The 14249-nt window shown below is 40.0% G+C and overlaps 1 protein-coding gene across 1 annotated transcript in view; it reads right to left on the reverse strand.

The window, feature by feature from the left end:
• Positions 1 to 14249, reverse strand: part of sptbn5 (spectrin, beta, non-erythrocytic 5) — an 88793-nt gene that overhangs the window by 36324 nt on the left and 38220 nt on the right. The window contains exons 46-64 of the mRNA XM_085143088.1: positions 13266 to 13454; positions 12907 to 13062; positions 11489 to 11677; positions 8086 to 8181; positions 7664 to 7785; positions 7211 to 7325; positions 6622 to 6735; positions 6210 to 6331; positions 5076 to 5238; positions 4816 to 5004; positions 4070 to 4147; positions 3818 to 3990; positions 3629 to 3719; positions 3408 to 3554; positions 3055 to 3192; positions 2697 to 2864; positions 727 to 815; positions 337 to 523; positions 3 to 71 (exon numbers count right to left, since the gene is read on the reverse strand). Coding sequence (XP_084999214.1) covers positions 3 to 71; positions 337 to 523; positions 727 to 815; positions 2697 to 2864; positions 3055 to 3192; positions 3408 to 3554; positions 3629 to 3719; positions 3818 to 3990; positions 4070 to 4147; positions 4816 to 5004; positions 5076 to 5238; positions 6210 to 6331; positions 6622 to 6735; positions 7211 to 7325; positions 7664 to 7785; positions 8086 to 8181; positions 11489 to 11677; positions 12907 to 13062; positions 13266 to 13454 — 2595 coding nt within the window. The remainder of the gene's footprint in view (positions 1 to 2; positions 72 to 336; positions 524 to 726; positions 816 to 2696; positions 2865 to 3054; positions 3193 to 3407; positions 3555 to 3628; positions 3720 to 3817; positions 3991 to 4069; positions 4148 to 4815; positions 5005 to 5075; positions 5239 to 6209; positions 6332 to 6621; positions 6736 to 7210; positions 7326 to 7663; positions 7786 to 8085; positions 8182 to 11488; positions 11678 to 12906; positions 13063 to 13265; positions 13455 to 14249) is intronic.

The following is a 14249-nucleotide window of genomic DNA, read 5'->3' on the forward strand; positions in this document are numbered from 1 at the left end:
ACCAGACTACGCCCCGCCTCCTGAACTGCTTGGACCAGTGGCATGCGTCCAGAGATCTCCTGCATCAAGGTCTTTAAAAAATGATTTGCAAATTATTTATTTCAATAAACACAACAAAAGTAACCCAAAACCTGGAACAATTAGAACCATAAATGCTATTTAATAATCTATGACCAGGCCACTAAACAATTAATCAAAGATGTCCTTAACTATAAAAACAATTGCAATTTGGAGCTACAAATAAAGTCCAGGAGGTTATAAATGTCCTATTAAAATTATGATGTCTGTAATAATGTGAATATTAATTAATTTAGATATGTTTTCTTCCTTCCTCACCTGGTGCTTGTGGAGCAGCTGCTGGCTACTGCTGAGGGAGCTGCCCAGGTCTTTGGCAGTGATGGAGGGCAGTCTGTCATTCAGCCAGGCCGTTTCCTCCTCCACATTTCTGTAGAACTGGAACAGGACTTGCCAGGCCTCCAAGTTCTCCTTACGTCTCTGCAGGGGCCGCGCCAGACTGTTGTACCTGTCAGAGTAAAGACCAACACCGGTGAAATACATTTCAAACATTTTTTTCTCATTTAGTGATATTTTAATTTTTATAATAGTTGTTATAACCTTGGAAGAGCATCAACCTCTTCCAAGGTTATAAAGAGACATGAAGAAGTCGGCTACATTATGTATACAACCGGATTTCTTCACAGTGCAAATGATCTACTGTTTACAAACCTGTTGATGGTGTGTGCCACTCTGGTCTGAATCTCCTCAGCCAGGAAGTTACCCTGAGAGTGGAAGCTCTTTGCTGTGTCCACCAGACCCTGATATATAAAATATATACATTTACATATACTTCATATATGCAGTGGATTTACAAAGCAAGCCGACATTTGTCACACTTTAGTGAATCTACAATGCTCTTTTTCCATGATGGTGGCAGGCAACTCTAGTGTGGCATGTGTAGGAATGTTTAGCTTATTTTAGAGTTTAGGAATGTGTTAGAAGGATATAGAATTAGTGTAAAGACACTGACACTGTCCTGAATGTAAGTAAAGGCCTGAGTGTGTCATAAGCTTAGGAGTAGATTTCTAGGAGACCCTCCCCCAGTTGAACTGTGAAAGTAAGTCAAAGAGGAGTGAATGCTGAGTGGAAATTCCCCAGGGGATACCTGGGTGGGGGTCTCAATATATTTGTAACGTGACCTCTAGGGAGTCACGTACATAGAGACACACACCCACAGTGCTTTAACTGTTACGCACCCACACCCACATGCGTACACAGTCACTCACGTGCGCTCACATAGGTATACGGGTACGCACACACACAGGCACTCACGTGCTCGTGCATACACACACAGACACAGAGTTTGCAGCACACCATGGGGGTATTATAATGTGGTCGCCTCTATAAAGCTGGCTGTAACTAACAAAGGGGTGAAGATTTTGCAGAGGGTCACCGGCCTCGTCTTCCCTTCTAGAAGTGCATGCTTAAATGAAGATGAATAAAGATGAATAAAGGTTTTGTGAAATAACTACTGAGTTCCGGTGCCGTCTCTGGAAGCTTCGAGGAATAAAACAAAACGGGGTGAAACTGATTTCGCAACACATGCCAGTTTGGAAACCACAGAAGTATAAGGAAGGTTATTTTTCCCTTTAGACTTCAAACTGAGTTAAACATATAATCATTAACATGAATAATGTGTCTCCACTAACATTTAGCTGATGTTAACAATATGGTGGGTTTTTTAAAATAAATTTCACAATAATGTTTGTTGTGAAGTAGGATGGGCTATTGTCATGAGTGTGCTGTGTGGCAGGCAGGAGCTGAACCCAAATGCAGGACTAAAACACAAAGGTGATGAACTAAAAGAGGCAGCTTTATTTTGCTGTAAACACTGAGACACGGGATTTAAGTAAACATAACTTAAAACTGGAAACAAAGACCTATGAAGCTAGAAAACTAGGAACAGAGAAACTAGGAATCGGAGCTGACTAGAACCACTAGGAGAGACGAGGACCATGGGAGAGACACGCAGCAATGTGGAATGACGCGACAACAGGCAGAGGACAACAGGGGACTAAATACACAAGGGATGGGAAACATAGCTGGAAGCTAACTGGCATAATGGGACAGGGAGGAAGCAAAAATGAATATACTAGACACAAGACACGGGAAACCCACAGACAGAAACTCAAGACGCAGCAATTGGGAAGACAGGAATAAACACAGAGACAAGACTGACTGACAGGAGAACATTAGACTCAGAGACAGGGAAAACTATGATCACTAAGAACCTTTTCGTCTGTTTTTTCTTTTAAACGCCTTGGTATTTCTTTGTGAAGCACTTTGTGATCTTTGTCTTGAAATGTGGTATATAAATAAAATTTTACTTGCTTACTTACTAAGAGCTAGAAACTAAACAGAAACTAAATGATCGAACGAGAACTCAGAATTACAAGAAAACCGAACATGAAACAATCAGAGAATCTAGCCTAACTTAGAATATCATTTTAACCCGATTCACACAATCCATAACATAAACCCTGGGACAAAGACCCAGAACCATGACGGCTATAATATCATTATAGAAGTAATCTAGTATGTAGCTTAGATATAATTAGTAATGAAAAAAATCAAACTAAAAACTCAAAATTATGAGGATTTAAAACAACTAAACATTATGTCCACCCTCGCGCTTGCACCTGGATTCGGTCTTGGTGTCCATCCATCTCCTCTTCCACCCCCTGCAGTTCCTTCAGCAGTCTGTTCACGGAGGGTAGGTCACTGCCACAGTCCTCATTGGACAGCTCCCTCTCCACTGACGCCACGAACTGCTCCATGTCATCCAATGAACGCTGGAACTGCAGTGCCTAAACACACAAAGGGCATTCAGAGAACTTTATGTGCCTCCCTACAATTCCAGGGCAATGAGCAAGTCCCCATGAAAGAAATCTTTATTGTTTTCTATGAAGATTTAGTTAAAGGATTAAAGTTGAGTAGGTTTAAGTTGAAATTAAGTTATAGTTTTAAGGGCAACATTAAACATGACTGTGCAAGTACCTGGTAGGCCTCCTGCAGTCTAGTTTTCTTCTCCTTGCAGTTGTGGATCAGAGTATCCCAGCTGTCAGTCAGCTCTCTGAGTCGAGGTCGAACCTTTCCTTCAGCAGACAGAGACTCAGACAGCAGCTTCTCTCCTTCCTGGAAAGCACCCAACAGGCAACATTTTATATTCCCAATGGTGTAAACAAACAATAAAGTCTGAAATGTTAGCAAAATCTAAGAGAAGGTCTAAATAGGACAAAAAGTTTGATGGGATAATCTTTTTGACACTTCTCAGGAATAAACCGTTAACTGTCCAGCCCAACAGCTAGAGCTGTAATCAGGGAAATACACAGACACTTGAGAAAATCCACCTTAGTGAGGGTTTCCACCCTGTAGCGGTTGCCGAGGATCTCTGCTTCAAAGCTTTGATGTTTTAACAGCTTTGCCTGAAGGTTGGTTGGTTCCCTCCAGTTTTCATCCAGTGCTATGGCGTTACGCTCATTCAGCCACACACATACCTGGAAAACACAAATTTGCTATAGACCCCTGAAGAACAATACAGATTAGGCTTCAGCAGAGTTCAGAAAGTTACCTGGTAGCTGCTGGACAAGAACTGCTGCAGCTGGAGTGATTGATCCAGAGCTTTGTAGCGAGATCTGCTCTGCCGCTGCAACTGACTCCGCCTGCGCAAACACAGCAGGTGAGCAAGCAGGAGTCAAAACATTATTTCCAGCTACTTGCTTTAATTGGAAAGTGTGTGGCTGAGACGTCTGATGACTACCTGGTGGTCAGTGCTTTGCTCTTTGCTCTGATGTTGTTGGCATCATAGTGCTTTTGTTGGATCATCTCGTGGGCCAGCTTCTCTACCTGGTCCAGCTGGTCTCCCTGAGCCTCCAGGGCTTCCTCAAACTGAATCTGCTTCCTCTGCAGTGTTTCTACCTCTGTCACTGAGCTCTGCAAAAAGAATAGGTTGCTTTCACAGCATAAGAGTACTTTCCTATATATGTATGATTCTGAAGCAAATCATCCGTACCCCGAGGTCCTGATTGGACAGGAAGGCTTCACTGTTGTTGAGCCAGCTCTCACACTGTTCTACAGAGGTCAGGAAGATCTGAAGGATACAGAGAAGAGCTCAGCATAAGCTAATCCGACTGCTAAAGCTGTGTCTCATAGTTGCCTTACGTCTAACTACAAGAAGGCACAAAATCCACCTTGCTAAGGTAGCTGAAACTTTTCAGTTATGTAAAGTAGCTCAATCATATGTGTCAATTATGGTAAATGGACTGATTCTTATATAGCACTTTTCTACTCTCCCAGAGTACTCAAAGCACTCTACACAACATGCCACATTCACCCAATCACACAAGCACTGTCTTCTAAGGTTCTTAGTGCTTCCTAACTACCATTCATAGCAAATGTAGCATCGGGGAGAGCAATCTGGGGTTAGTATCTTGCCCAAAGATACTTGGCATGCAGACTGGAGGAGGATCAGTAGATGACCTGCTCTACCTCCTGAGCTGCAGTCACAGAACAGCCATCCCACCCTGAGAACGCCCGATCTTGTCTGATCTCGTTAATTATATTGAGGATTATTCAGTGTAATGCTGAGAGAACCAGGTTAACTTCAATACATGAAATATATTTATTTTAATTAAATCTGACATTTATTCAGCAAATTAATTTTGCAAATATACTTATAAATATGAATGAGACTATATTAATTAATTATTCACATCAAAAAGTCATATTAAATTATTTTGGGGGCCACTGCTGTGTCACCTGTAGTGTACGGGCCTGCTCCAAGGTTATGTTACGGTTCAACCAGGCTCGGTCCAGTCCAGCTTTAGCTTCCTCTAGCTGGTTCAAAGCCTTTTGGATCTCTGACTTAGAGCTGTGACCAGACCGGATGAGCCCCAGACCAAAGTCCCTGACAGAGTCGATGCGTTCAGCACGAGCGTCAATCTCCGTCTGAAAACAGCAAAGTTTAAAATTGGCATTTACTTCATTAAGGTAAAGTTTAAGTAAGCCACAGTGCTCACCCTCCAGTCCTGATGCTCCACAATGAGCCGGTCAGCCTCTGTTCTGGTCTTGGGAAGTCCCTTTTCTGCCATCTCACTGCTCTGTTTGAGACTCCACTCCAGCAGGAGGCGCTGGTTAGCCTTGAAAAGCTGCAACTGGTGAGCCTCCTGCAGCTTTTCTTTTCTGAAAAAGACCATTTCTTCTTGAGTTTTTCCTGAGGGAGTTCTTCTGATCACTATCCGTATTTTGGATTTTTACTAATGTAAAACACTGTTGGGCCTCTAAAAGTCTAGTGGTTAACATGTTGCAAGCTTGGTGAGAGGGAAAAAAAGCCTTTAGCAGGTCTGTGGGCTTGTAGAAAGTTTGAGGGATACCTCGATGGCCTAGCTAGTTTAGACAGACCGAGCTTCAGCTAGTCCAGTACCTCTCATTACATACCACAGCTGGAACAGTGTGCAACTACAGTCCCAACATGTTCCCATGATTTTAGACATGAGAATCCAGTATAGGAGTATGCTAAAGTGAAAACGCTTATTACAACTTGTCACCTAGCCCTCTGGCTAACACTCAGTGCGATGTGGCATGCTGTGTGGCTAGTGTTGGACGGGATTCCTGCACCCACCAGCAAAATGGATGAAATGATAAAACAACAGCTGCCTACACAGAGCTGCACCGAAAGACGAGCACAGGTAAAGACCGTGCTCTACCTGTGTGCTATGAATTGAAAAGTCAACCAAAACCTCATATCTAAACGAACTAAACTCAATATCCAAGCTGCTCCCAGAACAACCCTGGAAAAAGTTGCTATGGATCAATGTGAGGGTAAGCACCAACACAACCTGATAATCACAGATTACTACTCCATGGTTTTGGAAATACCACACTTTCCATCAACAACAATCACACAGATAATTCAAAAGCTGCTCGGTAGCCTAGATAAAGTGGTGAGTGACAATCCTGCGAGGAATTCAAGGAATTTGCCAGACTGCTTGATTTTAGACAAGTTATAGAGATGGCAAAGAAAACATTGGCAAACTTCATTGGTGCCTACATAGTTATTTCACTGTTAATTGCTAGATGCTCTGACCTTTGAAAACTTTCAGCAATTAAAATAATTGAAATCACTGTTGCTTCTAATAGTAGATTAAAATTACCTGTGTTTGAGTTCCTTGTCCAAAGTTTTCAGAGTCTTCTGGACTTCTTTCTGTTTGGTCTTCAGCTTGTCGCTCATCACTGACTGAGCACTCACATCGACTAACAAGCCTTCTTCCAGAGACTGATGAGACAGAAGTAAGTCGGTCATTTTAGTCATAGAGGTGGTAATTTGGCAAATGAGCTGGACTTATAAAACTGCATTTAGTTTTTTGATGAAAGTGTGTTTTAACAAGATTAGATTCATCTGATTTTTGTTTCCATCTGTCAAGGTTTGCTTTTTTTGTCTTGTTTTTAATCTATTTAACATCTGCTTGTGACCATCTTTATGAACAGGTACCAAGCTTACATGCAAGCAGTTACAATTCCTAAAGTCAAGAATGAACGTGTCAGTTGCAGCCTTGGGTGCCTCACCTTTGCTCTATCTTGGATAACTCCAGCCTCTCTCTCTATTTCCTCGTGGCGTCTAATCAGGTTTTCTACACTGTCCACATCGCAGCCACAATCCTGATCTTGCAGCAGCAGCATCTAAAGAGAACGAGGAGGAACCTCTTCAAAATACCAACCAAGTTCCAAAAAAGTTGCAAAGCTGGGTCAAATGTAAATAAAACAGAATGCAATGACTGGCAAATCTCATTAGCCCATATTTTATTCACAATAAAAAATAGAAAATATGTTAAGATTCTGACTGGGAGTGACGAAGGATGGACGGGATTAAAGGTGAGTACGTCAGCTCAGGTCCAGCATTTCAACACAGTTAGAACATTGCAATGTTTACCACTGTGCAGCATCCTGACTTCTTTTAACTACAGTCCATCTGGCAGCTGAGGAGACCATTTGCTGGAGTTTTAGATGAATGTTGTTTTCATGTTCCTTTGTGAATACTGTATGAGTTTATGAGATTTCCAAATCACTGCATTCTGTTTTCGCTGACATTTTTCACAGTGTAATAATTTTGTGTTTTAGAAGTGCAGCATCAAGGTTAAAAAAACAGTTACCTGACCTTTTCATTAGCTCTGTCTCTGACCTCCTCCAGTTCTCTGATGAGCCTGTGGACCACCAGAGCTTCTTCGAGCTGGTTCTTGTAATTATTCAGATCAATGTGAAATTTGCTCCACCTGGAGGAGATGAACCACTTTGATGCATTATTTAGAAAGCCACAGAAAGTAGTTTGTGCGCTGGTCAACACTGTTGCCTCACAGCAAGAAAGTTCTGGGTTGAAATCCACCAGTCAGCTGAGGCCTTCTGTGAATGTTCTCCCTATAATTGCATGGGTACCCATGTAGGCACTTGTGTTAGCCTGTGACTGCGACAGACTTGTGACCTGTCCAGGATATGCCCTGCCTCTTGTCCTATGACAGCTGGAATTAGCTCCAGCCCCACTGTGACCCTGATCTGGATGAGTGGGAAAAAAACACATCACAGGAAGCAAGTGGAAGATCTTCAGACACGTTACCTTTCATTGAGCTGCTGCCTCCTCTTTGTCACAGTCACCAGTTCCTCAGCACTCTGTCTTTTTTCTAGTTTGGCTGCCAGTTTGTTGATGGCTTTGATATGAGCATCATCCACTGTCACGTCCTACAGATTACAGGTTTGGCTGTCACTTTTCAGACATATTAAAACAGTGTGGCTTGTGGTCAGTTTGAGCTATTCGTTCGTATCCTGTTTGAGGAGAACACTAGAGAGCAAAGCATTTAAAAGCAGTGTTCTTCACCTTCTCCCTGTTTGTGGTATATAGAGGCCCTGTCCGACTTCACTATTGCCATCAAGAAGTTGAGTCATCAAACACTGAGCTCTGTGTATTGTGTAACTATCATTGCAGCCTAGCATAGCTGTAGTTTCTCGCAGCTCACGTTGGCACAACATAAGTTTACTTACCTTATCTTCATTTCCCCTGAACTCACTGAGCTTCTTCAGCAGCTGGACTCCATGTTCATAGTCCTTTCCAACATCTCCAACATTAATCATAACCTCCTGAAACACAGAGTCACAGAGGACAGACGTTTTGAAATGTAGTCTGATTGAATGTATGTCAAGCACCATAGATAACGTATTGGAATGTGTCACTATTGAAATCCATGTTGAAAAAGCTAACAATATAATTATAAGTTGCATCTATAGGACACCAGGTTCATGCCTTGAGACATTCAATGAAAAACTTGCTGCTATGTTTAGCAACCTAAATGATAAAAAAGTGCAAATAATTTGTGGTGATTTTAATATAGATTTGCTAAACCCAAATGGACATCAGAAAACAACAGATTTCATAAATACAATGTGTAGTAACTCCCTTTTCCCTGTAATTATAAAACCAAGTAGAATAACAATTGATACAGCTACATTGATAGATAATATATTCACAAATAAAATTGACCATGAAATAGTAGGTGGACTTCTTATAACTGATATAAGCGATCATCTTCCTGTTTTTGCAATTTTTCAAAATTATTTTGGGATTAAAACTAAACAAAAGAATCAAATATTTGATATGATACGACTTAGAACAACAAGAGCCATTGCTGCCCTCCAGGTGGACTTAAAGGAACACAATTGGAATGAGGTTTTTGCAAATGAAGATTCAAATAGTGCATATGATGCATTCTTATCAACTGTAATTTCACTATATGAAAAACATTGTCCTTTAATGAAAATCACTAGAAAGCATCACAGATCAAATAAGCCATGGATCACAAAGGGGATAGAAGATGCATGTAAAAAGAAAAATAATCTATATAAGAGATTCATAAAACAGAGGACAAAAGATGCTGAAATAAAGTACAAGTTATATAAAAATAGATTAGTAAATATTATAAGAACAAGTAAGAAAGAATATTACCACAAATTATTGGAGCAAAGTAGAAGTAACACACAAGAAACATGGAGGATATTAAATAGTATAATCAAAAAGGGCTCAAAAAATAAGAATTATCCAGATTATTTTAAAAAAGATAAAGATATTGTGCTTGATAAAACTAAAGACATTGCAAATGAATTTAATGATTTCTTTGTAAATGTTGGCTTTAATTTAGCAAAAGAAATTCCAGAGTCAAGAAATAATAACGACCTAAATAAACATATTACTCAGAATGTGTCCTCCATGTTTATTGGTGCTGTAACTCATAGAGAAATAATTAACATTGTGAAGACATTTAAAAATAAAAAGTCCACTGACTGTTTTGGTATTGACATGATATTAGTTAAAAGTATTATAGAATATATAGTGCAACCTTTCGCATACATTTGTAATCTGTCCTTTCAAACTGGTGAATTTCCCTCACAAATGAAAATAGCAAAAGTTATTCCAATCCATAAAAACGGAGAGAGAAGTCAGTTTACCAATTATAGGCCAATATCACTGCTCCCACAGTTCTCAAAAATTTTAGAAAAGTTATTTGTTAATAGACTTGATAAATATATTGAGAAGCATAATCTCCTAAGTGATAACCAATATGGCTTTAGAGTGAAAAGGTCCACTTCGATGGCAGTGATGGAACTTGTAGAAGGGATATCTAATGCTATAGATAATAAGGAATATACTGTTGGTGTTTTTATAGACTTAAAAAAGGCGTTTGATACAATTGATCATTCTATATTAATGAATAAACTAGAGAGATATGGCATAAGAGGGTTAGCATACAAGTGGATGAAAAGTTACCTGGATGACAGATATCAATATGTCGAATTCAATAATGTAAAATCTAAGCAGTTGAAGGTAACTTGTGGTGTTCCTCAGGGCTCTGTGCTGGGCCCTAAATTATTTATATTATACATAAATGACATATGTAGCATTTCCAAACTGTTAAAATGTGTATTGTTTGCTGATGATACCACTCTGTATTGCTCAGGTAAAAACCTAGAACAGCTTCTGACTACAGCGGAAAAGGAGTTAAATATATTAAAAAACTGGTTTGATGTAAATAAGTTATCATTAAATATAAAGAAAACAAAATTGATTATTTTTGGCACTAGACAAATGAAAAATGTATCTAAAATCAGGGTTAATGGAATTGAAATTGAAAGAGTGTACGAAAATAAATTTCTTGGAGTGATAATTGATGATAAGCTGAGTTGGAAGTCTCATATAAACCATGTGAAAACAAAAATGTCAAAAACCATTGCTATTCTCTATAAAACAAAGCATGTCCTGAACAAAAAATCATTATACACATTGTACTCTGTTGCTTCCATATATGACTTACTGTCTGGAGATATGGGGTAATGCATATAAAACGAACACTCTTCCTATTTTCAAGTTGCAAAAAAGAGCTATAAGAATTATAAACCAATCAAACTATATAGAACCAACTAACATTTTGTTTATTAATCTGAATACCCTGAAATTTTATGATTTAGTTGAATATAAAATGGCACAGATAATGTATAAAGCACAAAATAGCTTGCTTTGCCCCAGTACTCAGAAGCTGTTCAAAGTCAGAGAGAGTCAATATGACTTAAGGGGAACAGATTTCTTTAAAAAAAACAAGATAAGGACAAATATAAAGCAGAGATGTGTTTCTGTTAGAGGAGTTAACCTGTGGAATAGTTATGACAGTGATTTAAAAAGGTGTAGTTCATTTTCCTTGTTTAAAAATATGTTTAAAAATAGAGTATTAGAAAAATATATATATCAAGAATGAAAAGAGCAAAAAAAAAAACAAAAACAAAAAACAGAAAACCTCTTGATTCTTTTGCTTTGATGTAGTTACTTACTAAGGTGGAAAGTTTTCTGTTTTTTTGTTTTTTTCTTGTTTGTTTGTTTGTTTGTTTTGTTTTTGCTTTGTTTGCCTTCTCTCACCCCAACCGGTCGCAGCAGATGGCCGCCCCTCCCTGAGCCTGGTTCTGCCGGAGGTTTCTTCCTGTTAAAAGGGAGTTTTTCCTTCCCACTGTCGCCAAAGTGCTTGCTCATAGGGGGTCATATGATTGTTGGGCTTTTCTCTCTGTATCTATGAAGCGCCTTGAGGCGACATTTGTTGTGATTTGGCGCTATATAAATGAAATTGAATTGAATTGAATTTTATTATTTGCTTCGAGCCCTGTGTACAGGAGCTGCATGCTAAAAGATCTTTTGTTAAAAGGGTTGGCGTAATAAGCAAATGCTTCAGCCAATACCTTTTGATTAGCCTTGTCTCATGCTTTCTTGCTTTGTGGTAAATCTTTGTTCTGTCTTCACTGAGATATTTGAATGCTAATCAATAAACATATCAATCCAAAAAAAAAAAAAAAGTAACAAATGTCCCCATGTTAACAGCAATGCACTTCCGTCCATTTATCTGTGCTCTACCTTTTGTCTGATCCAGGCCTCCACCTCCTCCACCTTCTGGAGGTACTCCAGGAAGGCTCTGTTATCTTCCAGAGCTTTGCCACGGATGGCCACAGCCTTCTTCAGCTCTTCCCAGTGAAGCTCGAGTGTGGCTGCACTCGTCTTTACCTCTTTGGACCTCAGGTGAAGAGATACAAGTTCTTCCCCAGCCTAGAAGCAAAGAACAAAGCAGGCTGCATGTAGATGTTTGACACAAAGGCACAAAGCTGAAGACGCAATCTAACCAACACTGACAGGTTCACTAAATCATGTCTGTAAGTGGTGATTCTGAAAGGTAAATTAAAAAAAAGATCCATATTAACATTTCATCTTATCATCTCACCTCTTTGTGTCCAATCACATCAAACAATCCTAAACCTAAAGTTAAGTGGCATTACTGCTGTACGTGTTTTCCACTTCAGTCAGATTTACTATTAGCTACATGGCAATATTAATTGTGTGTGTCTTTACTCAGCAATGTGCACACACAGAACTCGGCAACATGACCAGCTCTCGTGTTGTTGTTTTGTTTTTGTTTGTTTTTTTGTTTTTTGTTTGTTTTGGGTTTTTTTTTGGGGGGGGGGGGGGGGTGTTAGCTTTTTTTGTATTCTCTTCATGTGCTGCATTACATATTCACCTGTCTTTGTACATATGTGGTCATGTGTGTTTTTTTCCTTTCACTTTAATAAATAGCTCAGCCTTACAACCTCCAGTCTAGGTTCATATGGTGGATTTTTTTGGCAATAAAGCAGCGGTTATTTCATGGCATGCTGTTCGCATGAACACAGGTTGTTCACCTGTGTTCACAAAGCTATTCTTTTGGCAGATTACTTACACCTTCAGCAGGTCTGTTCATGTTAGTTATTACTGAAATCAAATCTGCTCATATGTTTGCACGTTTTTAGTAGATCACTCCCAGATCTTTTCACTCCCGCTGAATCTTTTCTGTTATTGTGGTTTCATATTAATTTGCCCTACTGCTGGCCCTCGAGCTGTTCTTACCAAAAGTAGTCAAAGGAGCTTGCAAAGAAAAGCGTCTGGACTTCTTTAAGTTACTTGAAGACGTTTCACCTCTCATCCGAGAAGCTTCTTCAGTTCTAAGGTCAAATGGTGGAGAGTCCCAGATTTAAACCTAGTGGGAGTATCTCCCCACAGAGGGACAAAAGGACCCCCTGATGATCCTCTAATCGCCTGAGCCAAGGTGTGAAACTGGCTGTGGGTCCCAATCAGCCAGAGTTTCGGGTGAGCTCATTGTGAAACCTGGCCCTAACTATAAACCTAGTGGGGGGATACTCCCACTAGGTTTATACCTGGGACTTGCAAAGAAAAGGAGCTTGCTTTTCTTTGCAAGCTCCTTTGACTACAATGACCTGGATGACTGAGAACCTTCACAGACTTACCAAAAGTACATTACTGATGATCTCATGGTGAGCCAGGATTTCAGCCTCAAACACCTGATGTTTCTGCAGGAGTTTCATCTTGGTTTGCAGGTTGCTGAGGTCAGCTTTACTGTCCTCTGCCATCTTCTGCATCCGCTCAGACACCCACTCCTCTGCCTGACGCACAGAAACAGAAGTAGATGGACGGTTAAACAGTGTTATAAACAGAGAATTGAACTGGAAATCAGACCCATCTGAGTTTTTTCATTTGTCAGTTATCATCAATCACACCTTATTTTTTAACACTGTAAAAACCTTAAAGATATTTGGGGATCCAGCTACCAAACATTGCCCAGTGTTCTGACTGGTTAGCAAGTTACCTCTGCGACATTTCGGTTGAAAATGCACAGACGCCTGGAAAGCTCCAGCTCTTCCCCGCGTTTGGCAGAAAGCTCTTTAATTTTCTCTCGTCTCTGGAGGAGAGCTTTAAGTCTGCTTTTGACTTGTCCGCTCTTCTTTTTGCTCAGCTGTTTCCTCAGACGTTCAGCCAACTCCTTCAGAGATGACAGCTGGAACAGAGAGAGGGAAGTGTAGATTTAAATGAGCAGGGGCTCAACCAAGGTAGAAAGTGGTAATTACTATAAAATGTAGAGTATTATCATTCACTCTACCTCAGCATGTCACTAAATGGTTTAGTTTTTCCAATTGACTTTAAAGAAGCTGTGCATTTTGTTTTAACTGTAGGTAGGGCTGCCACGATTAGTCGACTAGTCACGATTACTTCGACTATCAAAATTGTCGACGACTGATTTAATAGTCGACGCGTCGTTTGAAGCTTTGTAAGATCCCAAAAGACGCAGGAATAAGTAGTAGGATTTAAGAGTGTAATAACGGACTGAAACAGAAGATGGCAGCACTGCATGTACAAGGATGCCAGCTGCCGTTAAACCCCGAAGAAGAAGAAGAAGCTGTGTCCCAGAATTCATAGCGCAGCCCAGCTCAGTTTCCAACAATGGCGGCAGCTAGTTAGTTTTAATATTACTCTTATTATTCTTTCTGGGTCACAAAATAAACATTTAACATATTTTCAGGCGAGAATGTAGCTGTGTAAACCTCAAATATCTGCTCAGTTTATCAAGACACCACATATTTTCAAAAGCGCTCCGACGTTTTCGGAGACGTTTGTTACCCACTAGCTCGATAGCTAGCCGGGGGCAAGGCTCTCTAGAGCCCATGAGAACACCGGACTCCCAGCAAATCGTTTTCAAACCCACCGCCGTCTTTCGCTACTCAGGTTAAACATGATATATAAGTCACTTAGATAACTTAAAAATGTTATTGTTTGGCTTTTTTCAGTATTTTAT

Source organism: Neolamprologus multifasciatus, chromosome 19, assembly GCF_963576455.1.
Source record: "Neolamprologus multifasciatus chromosome 19, fNeoMul1.2, whole genome shotgun sequence".
In the NCBI taxonomy this organism is placed as follows: Eukaryota; Metazoa; Chordata; class Actinopteri; order Cichliformes; family Cichlidae; genus Neolamprologus; species Neolamprologus multifasciatus.